This window comes from Myotis myotis, unplaced genomic scaffold, assembly GCF_014108235.1.
Source record: "Myotis myotis isolate mMyoMyo1 unplaced genomic scaffold, mMyoMyo1.p scaffold_m19_p_13, whole genome shotgun sequence".
NCBI classification, from domain to species: Eukaryota; Metazoa; Chordata; class Mammalia; order Chiroptera; family Vespertilionidae; genus Myotis; species Myotis myotis.
In genome coordinates, this window is record NW_023416317.1 from 52,632,709 (window position 1) to 52,644,950 (window position 12,242).

General features: G+C 54.5%; 2 protein-coding genes across 8 annotated transcripts in view; both read left to right on the forward strand.

Moving 5' to 3' along the window:
* Nucleotides 1–4,674, forward strand: part of LOC118668625 (translation initiation factor IF-2-like) — a 53,793-nt gene extending 49,119 nt beyond the window's left edge. Inside the window, exon 4 of the mRNA XM_036333818.1 lies at nucleotides 4,544–4,674. Coding sequence (XP_036189711.1) covers nucleotides 4,544–4,554 — 11 coding nt within the window. The 3' untranslated portion in view covers nucleotides 4,555–4,674. The remainder of the gene's footprint in view (nucleotides 1–4,543) is intronic.
* Nucleotides 4,605–12,242, forward strand: part of TRAK1 (trafficking kinesin protein 1) — a 93,846-nt gene continuing 86,208 nt past the window's right edge. For 2 of the 7 annotated variants that reach the window (XM_036333270.1, XM_036333269.1), the window contains exon 1: nucleotides 7,023–7,173. In XM_036333270.1, coding sequence (XP_036189163.1) covers nucleotides 7,083–7,173 — 91 coding nt within the window. In that variant the 5' untranslated portion in view covers nucleotides 7,023–7,082. Of the gene's footprint in view, nucleotides 4,841–7,013; nucleotides 7,174–12,242 lie in introns of those variants that run through there. The other 5 variants (XM_036333265.1, XM_036333264.1, XM_036333259.1 and 2 more) reach the window with 5 other exon arrangements.

The following is a 12,242-nucleotide window of genomic DNA, read 5'->3' on the forward strand; positions in this document are numbered from 1 at the left end:
TCGGGGCAATGTTTTGGTTCGTGACAAGGTCGCTTAGACACTTAAGAGCTTTCAGAGAAATTATGAACTGATACATGAATGAATAGAGTTAAGATTCGTACGGTTCCTTGCTGTGGTGGCTGAGAGCAGACATACGACCTGAACGGTAAAAAAGCTTTGGTGGCTGAGAGTAGACAAATGACCTCAAAGGGTTAAATATATATAATTTTATTGATTTCAGAGAGGAAGGGAGAAGGAGAGAGAATTAGAAACATCAATGATGAGAGAGAATCATTGATTGGCTGCCTCCTGCACGTTCCCTTTTGGGGATCGAGCCCGCAACCCGGGCATGTGCCCTTGACCGGAATTGAATCTGGAACCCTTCAGTCCGCAGGCAGACGCTCTAGCCACTGAGCCAAACCAGCTAGGGCGAGTCTCAATAGTTTTGATTAGTCTCAGGCCTGCTTCCTAGGCCTGACAGGCCATCTGCGTTCATCATGTCTGCTTCAGCGAGCAACTAGACAACCAGGTGGCGGGACCCGCATTTTATAGAAGAGAGACATCTTGGAACCTGACCGAGAGGCTGCAGTCAGTAGGTGGTGGCTGAGCTGGGACTCAACCCAGGCCTGCCTGGTCCCCAGCATTGGATCGAAATCATTTCTGCTGAGGCAGAAAGGGGGGCTGGGTGGGCACTGGGCTGCCCTGGGCTGCCCTCTCCCGGGGTTTGGGGTGACACGGGGGCTCCTGAAGCATCCTGTGTCTGCAGAACCAAAGGCCACGGTGGGAGGCAAACTTCTGAGGTCCTTCCCTCCCGATTCCTGTCCCCTGGTTAATCAGTCAAGCACTGCTCTAGGGACGGCTACAAGGGACTTAAGATGGAATCAAGGTTATTGATTACGAGACTTGAAGATGGGGGATTATCTGGGATTATCTGAGTGTAAGCAGATGAGCCCTTAAAAGCCGAAAAGGAAGGCAGAAGAGGCGGCTGGAAAGCTGTGGCAGGAGGGAGGGTAGGCTCCAAGTGTGAGAAGGATTCGAGGCTCTGGTGCTCTAAGATGTGGGGGCACAAGCAGGGACTGGAGAGAGGCCCCAGGAGCTCATGGAAAGTGTGGGAAGGAACGTGGGCAGCCTCGGGGAACAAAGACCAGCTCTCCCCCCCCCTACTGCCCCCCACCCCCACCCCAAGGGAGATCTCAGTCCCGCAACCACAAGAAACCGATTGTTTGCAAACCAAACCGATTGTTTGTGGACATCCTGAATAAGCTTGCATACAGCCTGCTCACCTATAGGGCTGTGAATTGACAAGTGGGTATGATTTCAAGCCACATGTGTGGCAATTTGTCACAGTAGCAATAGAGGGCTGATAGGATCTGGGTGAACAATATGTCCTGTTTTGGAAACTTTTGCTGTAGTGGGACCTGTTTGTCCAGAATTGCTGAACTGTGGCAGGAGGTCACAGTCCGTAGGTTTCTTGGATGCCTCTGTCCAGAGAAAGGAACCCTTGAGCTCAGGCACCTCGCTGGCCAGGGAGGGCCACTCCGGCTTCCCCTTGTCCCCTGTGGGGCCTGCAGCCTGGAGCTCAGGTCTGGTTTTCTCCTCACGACCTCTGCGCTGGTCCCAGGGGAAGCTCCTTTTGTAGCCCGTGGGAAGGAGGTGATCTGTGTTCGGCTCTGTCTACGCAGTACCACTTGGCTCTCCTTCCTGCCGGGAGTCGGTCGCCTGTGGGTGGGTGGGAGAGGGTTCATGCTAACAGCAGCCGGGACATGGGGGAAGGGCTGACGCAGAAGGCCCCTCGCAGCTCTGCCTTCCCCGATTTTGGGGTGCCTGGCGTGGCTTCGCTGCAAGGCGGCTGGCTTGTTGATGAGGCATCGGAGGCCCAGAGGAGTGGCACCACCTCCCGTGTCACACGGTTCTTTGGGTGTGAGCTTAGTTTCCCAAGCCCCAAAAATCCCATCCGGAGGGGTGGGGGGCTTGCACACGTGTGCTCTCAGCACAGTTGAATTCGGCCACGAACTAGAATCAGCCTGAGCAGCCTGCCCCGTCCTCTGACCACCGGGGGCTGGGAGTCATTGGCCAGGGGCTGGGAGAGTGAGGCCGGGATCCCAGACACCCGCCCCCCCCCACCCCCCACCCCCCAGCACCAGGCAGGATTCTCAGCTGAATGCAGAGCTGCCCCTGTGTGTACTTTCTCCCACCACTTTCCCGGCCCCTCTCTTTGCTGCGACATGGACCAGGTTGCAGAATCTCTCACTCCTCTGCTAGGAAACAGTCCTCCTGCCTGCGGGCTCCCCGGCAGAATTCAGCTTGTGGAACAGAGGCGCTTTCATTGCTCCAGCCGGCCACCCTCACTTTGCTGGAGCCTCCTTTGTGTCATGCCTGGAAGGAGCATGGGCTTGGAGCGCCAGGGTTTGCTGGCGCCAGAGCGCACCGGGCCGCACACGGCGGCTTTGTTCCTGAGCCCCGCGTGGAGCCTCGGAAATGCCTGCGTGGGTGAGAGTGAGGGGAGGCTGGAAGCACGGCAGGCGGCCAGGTGCCCAGATTCCTTTTCCCATTGGGGTGTCATCACTTGGCTCAATCCAGGCCTGGATTCCCCCTTTTGCTGGCTGTGTGACCTTCAGAAAGTTACTCACCCTCTCTGAGCATTCTTGTCCTCAGCTGTAACCGTACCCAGCTGAGAGGGGGTGGTGGCATCAGTTACAGCTCCCAAAGCACTGGACGGCTTTCTAGCCTCAGGGAGAGCCTCATTGTCTTCGTACCAAACCCCTTGTTGCCTTCACGATGCTTATTCTGCAGATTCACTCGGTGCCTGCCAGGTGCCAGGACCAGCCCATGCTCCCAGGAACTCATACACCCGTGACAGTTGAGTGCCGCACAGATGCTGAAGGAGGCGTGTGTGTGTGTGGGGAGGGGGTGTCAGATACCGAGGGGCTCTTCCAAGTTGCACCCCGGGAAATAAATGCCACTGGCTAGGTGTCTGCAGAGCAAGGTTTCCCGGCGAAGGAGGCTGGGAAATGCTGGCATAGGGATGTTACGTTGGAACCAAGAGAGGGGCCAGACTCTGAGAATCTGGACTTGCTCACGTCGATGGCAGTGGTTGTTCTGAGGAGTTAATATGTACCTGGCACGGAGGTGAGTGCCTTCCGTGGATTCTCTCACTTTGCAGAATCCGGTCATTGGGGTATGCCGTTCTTTGTAACTGTTGCTGTCGATGGACATTTAGGTTGTTTCTTGATTTGGGGGCGCTGAAGGCTGGTCCTTTCACTTCAAGGGGGGCTTCGCAGGACAGTGGACTATTACTCAGCCGTAAAAAGGAGTGGCGCTCTGACTCGTGCTGCCAGATGAAGGAACCCTGAGGACCTTCTGCCACGTGAAGTAAGCCAGGCAGAGAAGGACAGATGCCATACGATTCCATTCACATGAGGCGCTGAGAGTGGTGGATTCAGAGATAGGAAGTAGGCTGGCCCTCGCCGTTTTGGTTTAGTGGATAGAGTGTCGGCCCACAGACCGAAGGGTCCCAGGTTCGATTCCGGTCAAGGGCACGTACCTCGGTTGCAGGTTCGATCCCCGGCCCTGGTTGGGGTGTGTGCAGGAGGCAAGCAATCGATGTGTCTCTTTCACATCAATGTTTCTCTCTCTGTCTCTCCCCTCTCCCCCCTCCCTCTTCCTCCCTTCCACTCTCTCTAAAAATCAATGGAAAAATATCCTTGAGTGAGGATTAAAGAAAAAAAAAAAAAGTCAGCTGGTTGGTTGCGTGGGGCTGGCGGAGGGGAGGAGGGGGAGTTGTTGAAAGGGGACCGAGTTTCAGTTCTGCAAGATGCAACGCCTTCTGGAGGTTGGTTGCACAACGGTGTGAATGTACTTAACACTACCGAGCCGTACCCTTAATGATGCTTAAGACGGCACTTTTTAATGTTACGTTTCAAAAATCATAATAAAACAAAAATGCTACTTTGACAGAAGAAAGTCGTGTGAGAATTAAAACGCACCAATCATGCAGAATAAGGTCCGGAGTTGTCATCATATTCTTAAGGGAGGCCCCCAATTTCTCGCCGTCGCTTAAGGTGGGGGCATCCTTAAAGTTCCTGGAGCGTGGAGCAGGCACCGAGGTGGAGAGGGTTTAAGAGAAGCGTGGCGTTACACATCCGTCAGTCCTTGAATAACACGTTTGTGCACCCTGTCGCGGTAGATCGATGCGTGTCTTCCACAGACCGGGCACGCCAGCCCAGGGGTCCCAGGTATCTTCCTTCCGGGGGAGGTGTCATCCCGTGAGCTGTGGTCGTGTGTTTATTTGCTCAGCGCCGCTTCCAGGCGGGTTTCAAGGCAGGTAGCGAATGAGACCGGGCGCTGCATCGACCCCTGGTCGTTCGGATGGAGCTTCGCCGCAGTCCTGTTGCCGAAACCGAAACCGAGGCATTTGGTTGGCAGGACCCCGGCTCAGCTCGCAGGACGCAGTTGTCAGAATTTGTAACCTGAATGCACATCATCTCGGGGCCCTTATTTCCTGAGGGTTTTGCCCCTTGTTTCAGACTCTGAGTAACCGTGCTCCTCTCTGCACTGTCCGTAGACGCCCCGTGAGGAAGCCCCGCTGGTGTGCCGGACCCACCGGGGGCCGTCCGCCCGACGGCGCCAGTCTCCGGCAGCGGGACCCCCGATGGCAGTGGGCACCTCCCCGTGAAACCTGCCAAGCTGGACGCCACAGCTCTGCACGCCGACACTTTGGCCAACCCTGTGCCCTCTCCGGAGGCGTGCCAGCATGCAGTCCTAGCCTGCAGCCCGGGCCTCCCCGAGGAGCACTATGTGAGTGAGGCTGCGGAAGATGCTCCCAGCTACAGAGGGTACCGGGATGCCTGCACCATCACAGGTAGGGCCCTTTTCCTGCCAGGAGGCAGGGAGGGAGGGGGGGAGGACTGGGAAGGGGGCGGCCACGGGACTGGGAGAGGAGAGTGGGGGGTGGGGAGGGAACCACTAGACTCTGAGCTTCGGGATGGTGAGACGGGCCATCGGGAACTGGCCTGCCTGAGGTGGAGACAGCCCTTCAAAGACTTGTCCACAGTGATGCTCGGTGCAGTGTGGCCCGTGCCCCTCTCTTTGAGGCTCAGTGTCTCAGGCACACGGTGGGTGTCATGGGAAGGAGACACGGTGGCGCTGTCGGGTGCAGGCATGGGGACTGCACGCAGGGCCCTGTGTACACTGGCCAGATTTGCCCCCATCGGTCCTTCCGGGGGCCTGTCAGTCACGCCTTCCAGTGTCCCGGGAACAGGGTAACCCCTCCCCGTGCAGGCGGCGTCGTGCTTGGAGCCCGCGCCAGTGGACCCCGGTGGCCGTGGTGCAGGCTGGTGTGTGGAGCGGCAGCCAGGAGTGTAGTTAAGGTAAACCAGTCGCATGCGCACTGCAGTTTGCTTTGTTCCTCAGTTTTGTCTGCAGGGTTTGCTGTCACCCTCCTGTTTGAAATAAAGCCCAATGACAGTTTCACACCTGCAGGTCTGCCGCATTCTGACCGTGGCCTGGCAGGGTCTCAGTGACGGGTGCCCCCGGCCCTGTGACCCGGCCCCTCTGCGCCCGCCCCACTCCGGGCGCACTGGCCTCCTCGCTAGTCCCGGACCCACGGAGCCTCCCTCCTCAGGGCGTCTGTTCTGGCAGCCCCCCGGCATCTGGGTCGCCCTACCCCCACCCCCCCCATGTCCCCATGATTCCCTCTTCACTTTCTCCGAACGGCATTTCACTAGAAATGTGAGCACCCTGTAGAAAAAGCGGTCCCCCGACCTCTTCCCACCTCCCTTTCCACTTTGTCTTTCTCCCTAGACTTAGCCGTGAGCTGCACTCGCAGAATGTAAATAGACTGTAAACTAACCTCAGGGCAAGGACCTGTGTGCTGCTGCAACAGTGCCTGCATGTGGCCGGTGCTCAAGAGACATTTGTTGGGTAGATAAATTGTCATTTAATTATTACTGCATCCCCGTGAAGGGGTGGGCGGGGGCGTTGCCCCCTTTTTACAGGTAAAGACTAAATCATGAATGGTTCAGCATCCTGCCCAAGATCCCTGAGGGGGTGGGACACGCATCCAGGTCACAACCCTGGGGCACGTGTCCTCTGTCATCCAGGAGTTTAGTCTAGTTGGAGTGGAAACTGGGTGTGCACTGTGGTTAGTACAGTGATGGGCACGGGCACACGGGAGGACACCAAGGAGGGTGCCTGGCCAAGCCTCAGAGGGGAAAAGTTAGAGGAAGACCAGGAGGGCTTCCCGGAGGAGGCGGTGTCCCAGCTGCATCTTCGTTTGCCCAAACATGTGAACTAATCCCTGGGATTCGTGCGGCGTCTGTGCCAGTGAAATCCAGGAAACGCCCAGCCTATTGGGCAGGTTCGCTTTCTCTGAACGTGACAAGCGAGGGCGAAGACATGGCCGAACGCAGAGCTGAAACCTCAAACCGTGCAGGGCATGGGGACTGGTGTGCCTCACGGGACACCTGTGGCCAGCTCTGCTGTCACGTTTGGCGGCGGCTCGGTAAACAGGAGGGCAGACACGGGCAGTGTTACCTGTTGGAGGTGCCGGCAGCCAGACCCTGCAGATCACGCTCAGGTTCAAGTCTCAGTAGATGCTCGTTGAGAGAAAGACACGAAACGAAAGACATTCCGGGAGCCACGGGAGGGAGTGGCCCCGAGGATGCATGGGTGGAAGCCGAGGGCCTGGCCACGGCCGGGCCGGGGAGACCACTTGGCATCTGGCCTCCGCTAAGGACACTCCGCCCCCTGTTCCCAGGGAGCGCTGAGCTGGACAGGAGACTTTTTGTTCCTCTTTGATTTTTCGGCAAAGCCCAGTGCCCATCACCCTTTTAACCCCTACCCGGGGATATCACATTTTCGGGTGCGTCATCTTCTGTGTGGGGCGGTTTTACAAGATGAGCCGATAAGGTGCCCGGGCCGCCGGGAGTTACGTAACCCATTGTGCGTCCGGGGCAGGTCCCGGGCTCAGGATTCGCCCCGACAGGCAGGCTGGGAACCGCGCGGGGGAAGCGTGGGAGTGGCGGTGCCGAGGCTGCCCGGCTGGGCTCCCGCGGAGAAGAACCCTTCCCTCTCGGCATCGCCTGTGGAGCGTCTTTCTGCACATGGCCTTGGTGTTTCCGGACAGGCAGCCCGTGGGGGCCCGGCCTCGGCCAGGCCTGTGCCAGGGCGAGCCCGTGCGGACAGACTCTGGTGGTAAGTGTGTGTGTGTGTGTGTGTGTGTGTGTGTGTGTGTGTGTGTGTGTGTTTGCCTGTTGGGCCGCTGTTTTCGCTGTGATGTGGCCGGAAAGGAGAAAGGACCACAGGGGCCATCGTTTCTCTCCTGCTGTGTGCTGGCCAGGTTGTCCTCGAACATGAGACGGGGAAATGGCCAGGTTGAATCATGGACGTGCAGAGCAGAGGGACCTCAGTGGCTGCTCACCCTCGTCCTCTCATCCAGGCTTGGGAGGCAAGGGATGCGGGGCCAGGGGACCAGGTCTGAATTGGGACCAGGCCTGCCGGACTCCCACTCCGTTCCCTTGACAGTCTTTGCAATGGCTGAACGGGGTCTCCGAGGTCCCCGCGATTTTCCTAAATCCTGTGTCTTTATCCTGGTTTCTTAGAGCCCTGGTTGGTGTCTGGGGCACCAAGGAAGTTTCCAAAAGGTGAAGAATAGCATTAGACTATGCCTCCCTCCTTCCCTCTTTTCCGCCCTCACCTTTAAAACAAAAAAACACTACCTGTGCTTGGCCCTGGCCCTCTGACCCACCCACCCCCGGTGATGGAGAGCTTGCTAAGCAGTTCTGCTCTGGCTCGTCTCCCGGGGGTGGTGGTGGGGCTGGTGTTCCTCCTCGCCTCCTCGGAGCTGAGCAGAGTCTGCTGCTGAGCCATCTGGCTTCTGTCCTGTCTAGATGCTGTCCCCCCAGGCTGTCTGGGCCGCAGAGCAGTGAATCCCTAGGAGGGTGAGCTCTTCTTGTCCCGTGTAGTAGTTTTCGGTGTCAAGACCTACGAGACATTGCATGAAAGAAGCTATGGAGATTCTCTGAGTGTGTGTGTGTGTGTGTGTGTACCCATGGCTTCGGGTGTTTTCTGTGATTCTGTTCAGCCAGCGTCTCTTCAAGGCCAGCTTTTTTTGGGGGCCACGGAGAACTGGTCGGGGTCCCGGAGCCCTGGAGGTGGGCACAGGTGTGAATGACCAGCTGTGACCCGTTGAGAATGGCTCCGAGTGCCTCTGGGGCCAGCCCTGCCTGGGCGTCCTCTTGTTCATGGGGCCACCGTTTAGGATTTGTTCCCTGTCTCTCGTACGTTAAACTGTCAAACTCGAGGATTTGTTGTCTGCCAACATGCGCAAATAAAATATCATGGACTTCTTTTAAGAGTTAAATTTAAGGTCTTGCTCATCAGTTCCTGTCTAGAACAAAATTCTTAACGTGTTTTCCATTGAAAATTTACCATCTAATTCAGTGGTTCTCAACCTTCTGGCCCTTTAAATACAGTTCCTCATGTTGTGACCCAACCATAAAATTACTTTCGTTGCTACTTCATAACTGTAATGTTGCTACTGTTATGAATCGTCATGTAAATATCTGATATGCAGGATGGTCTTGGGCGACCCCTGTGAAAGGGCCATTCGACTGCCAAAGGGGTCGCGACCCACAGGTTGAGAACCACTGACCTAATTGCTACTTACTTGACTAAATCGAAACAGGAAAGAGTGGACCGCTGAAATGTCCCTTTTTTCACGGAGGGAGAAGATATGAATTAGAGTTTTGGGCGGAAAAACGTCATTCTACATTTGTAACTTAGAAATGTTGCAGATGTGACTGAGAAGTGTGTTTTGGCTGCTTCTCTCCATGGAATGACCCCTGTTTAACAGTTGATTCCTTTCTGCAGTGGCCATGCTGGAGAGGGGGCCCTATTATGTGGGTTTCTAGAGCTCATATGCTTTAGCAAAAACACAAAACACGTCTCTTTAAACGTGCTCTAACTGATTTTGGCATCTACCAGCTTTTTGCCTCCCCTCAGTTCCTCTTCATGAGGTAAGGGAGTGGGACTTTGCCACACTGGGTTTTTGACATAAAATGGAACATTTGGTGAAAATGTATTAGTGAGATCCTTGACATTTGATGTGGGCGGGGGGGGGGGGGAGGTACAGGGGGGGCTACATTTCCAGGTGTTTGATGCATTATCTTCTTCCTAATTGGTTTTTGTTCTGGGTCTGCAACAAGTCTGGAATGTATCTAATATGTTGGTGTTAACCTTTGCTCCCTTCAAACCACTTTGGGAAGCTGACAACTAATACATTCTAATAAGAACATCGAAGAGTAATCTTATTAAAGAACGAATCAGGAGTGCTCTGCAGGCCTTCAGAACATGGACCCCAGCCACACATACTGGTGGCATTCCCGATGGTGTTCCTTAAGACGCCAAGTTTCATAATGGATTGACGTTCATTTGATTTGCAAGTACAGGCGTGAGGGTCACCCCGGAAACACAACCGCTGTGTCAAGGGCTCTGTCTCTTCTCAATGTGACCAGATCGGGGTCCAGAGGCCGTTGCTGGGCAAGGGGCCAGGCACAGACCTGGGCCTTTATTTAGCCCCCCTGTACTTCCCACAACCGAGTTCTGCTGCGGGGCTTCCCGGGGATTCACCGAGGAGGGTGCAGGGGCGCCCCTGCCAGGATCAGGCCTCCCGGGTGGGTCTGGGTGGGCCCCTGGCCACACGGTTCACTGGTGACTCGGACTCATGGCCCCGTGAGGAACTTGGAGTCAGAAACTTGTCGGTGTTCCCTGAACTCTGCTCTCTCGTGTGAACACTGGCAAGTGGGCACGCCAAGCTGAAACGGTCATGAACTGAAACTTTATAGCTGTAATTAGACCTGGAATGAATCAGATTTCATAAATCCTTTATTAGGGTTGTCCAGAGAAACAGAACCAACAAGATACACACACACACACACACACACACACACACACACACACTTTTATTATAAGGAATCGGCTCACCTGGTTATGGAGGCTGGTGTTTTGTAACTTCTCCTTCATTAATCTGAAATTAATAGGTCCCGAGCCCCGCTAAACACACGCTTTCACAAGAACCAGTGCAGTGCCTCACTGTGATGTAAAGGAGACGCTAGAGAAGGAGGCTGGAGCCTGGGCTTCCGTTGTAATTGCGAGGGCCTGCCCAGGGCCTCACGGGACGCATGCGGAGCAGCCCCTGCAGGCACAGTTGCTGTGAAGGTGGCAGCCATAAAGGCAACTAGTTGTACTTGGCCGTTCAGGGTCCAAGAAGCGGCCACTGTTTCCGGCAGTCCCCGCTTGAAGGATGCTTTTAGTGTCTGCTGTTTGCTTGTTGGCAGTGCTCTAAGGCGGCGGTCGCCAACGGTGGTCCGTGGACCACTGGTGCTCCGTGCGGTCCAAAAGGTTGGCGACCGCTGCTCTAAGGGACATGCTTGCGCGTGTATCTCTTTTTTTTTTTTTTTTTTTTAAATATATTTTATTGAAATTTTACAGAGAGGAAGGGAGAGGGATAGAGAGTTAGAAACATCGATCAGATCAGCTGCCTCCTGCACACCCCCTACTGGGGATGTGCCCACAACCAAGGTACATGCCCTTGACCGGAATCGAACCTGGGACCCTTGAATCCGCAGGCCGACACTCTATCCAGTGAGCCAAACCAGCTAGGGCGTGCGTGTATCTCTTGGGTCATGTCTCCTGCGCGTCTGTAAGCTGACAGAGGGGTGGATGTGCATTTAGGATCTGGTGCACATACATCACAACACGGCCCCGAGGGAGCCTGCCCGGGCGAGTGCCGAGCCCCCGCTGCGAGGCAATGGCAGTTTCTGGCAATTTCTTGCCAAATCTGGGTATTATCAATCCTTTTCCTCTTGGTTAATCAGATAGTCACGAGAAATGGTATTTCATCTTATTTCCTGCTTTTACATGACGAAGGCGCCTGTGCCCCCATTCTGTTGTGTTCCATTTTCTGCCAACAGCCTGTTTTTGTCTTTGCTCATTTTTTTTTTCTAGTGGGTTGTTGGCCTTTAAGAGGTAGAATTGCATTTCTGTTGTGTGTACAGAGGGTGGGGCGTTGTGCCAGCTTGAGATTCTTTTCTTTGTCGGAAGAGGGAACTGTCTTAAAAATAGTTACACAAATTTCTATTTAACCATGACTCCCTTTGATATTCATAGGAGAAGTGCAGGGTGCGAAGAGATTGTGTAAAGGGGATTTCTGACTTGGCATTTCCGAGGAGGCTTCTCTGGAAAAGCAGCATTTAAGCAGAAGTCCGAAGGACATGTAAGAGTTAGTGGGGTAGGGAGGGAGGGAAAGAGCGTTCGAAGCAGTGGAAGCAGCATGAGCAAAGGCCCTGTGGTAGAGAGATACTACCATGATGATAATAGCTGACATTGATAGAGCACTTACTAGATATTGTCCTAAGTGCCTTTTATATATCTCACTTTGTTTAATTCTCTTATCTTAGTCATCTATGGCTGTGCAACACATTTCCCCCAAATTTGGCAGCTTTTAAAACAACACTCGCCTTTGTGGAAAACAGTCTGGCAATTCCGCAAAGGTTACACATAGTTACTGTGTGACCTACCGATTCTACTCCTTGTTATAGACGCAAGAAATGAAAACATAGGTTCACACCAAACCTTATACGCAAGTGTTCCAAGCAGACTAATTCCCAAGAATTGCCAAAAGGTAGAAGCAGCCCGGGTCCCCATCAGTTGAGGAGTTGCTAAACGAAATGTGGAATACGCATACCGTGGAACACTGACCTACCGTGGAACACTGACCTACCGTGGAATACTGACCTATTGTGGAACACTGACCGGCAGTTTGCAAAGACGGAGGGCTGCAGGGGATGTCTGTTCCCACACAGTTGAGCAAATATGCGAATTCCTCGCATCAGGACTTGAGTGGTGATGGATGTTGCCAGAGAAGTCGTGCTTTCTGTTTTGTTCAGAAATTGTGGGAGAGCGTCTGGGCCTGCACCCCGGGCACCCTGGGCATTAGCAAACGCCTTGCTCTTCGCTGGCCGAGATGCAGAAAACAGCCTCGCGCCTGGTCTCTGGTTGGTAGTCCTCCCAGGGTGTGGACGTTGAGCATCTTGTGGTGTTTCCTCGAGGAATTTTTTTTTGCTGTGACTTGAGATAAATGCCTCTTAATCGTTTCTATTTTTAGTTCATGGACTACTTACCTCCGTAACCTTAAGTAAGATGATTACTATTTATACTTCAGTTACCAGCTGTAGAGCGGGCTCCTGATGGTGCCTCACTGG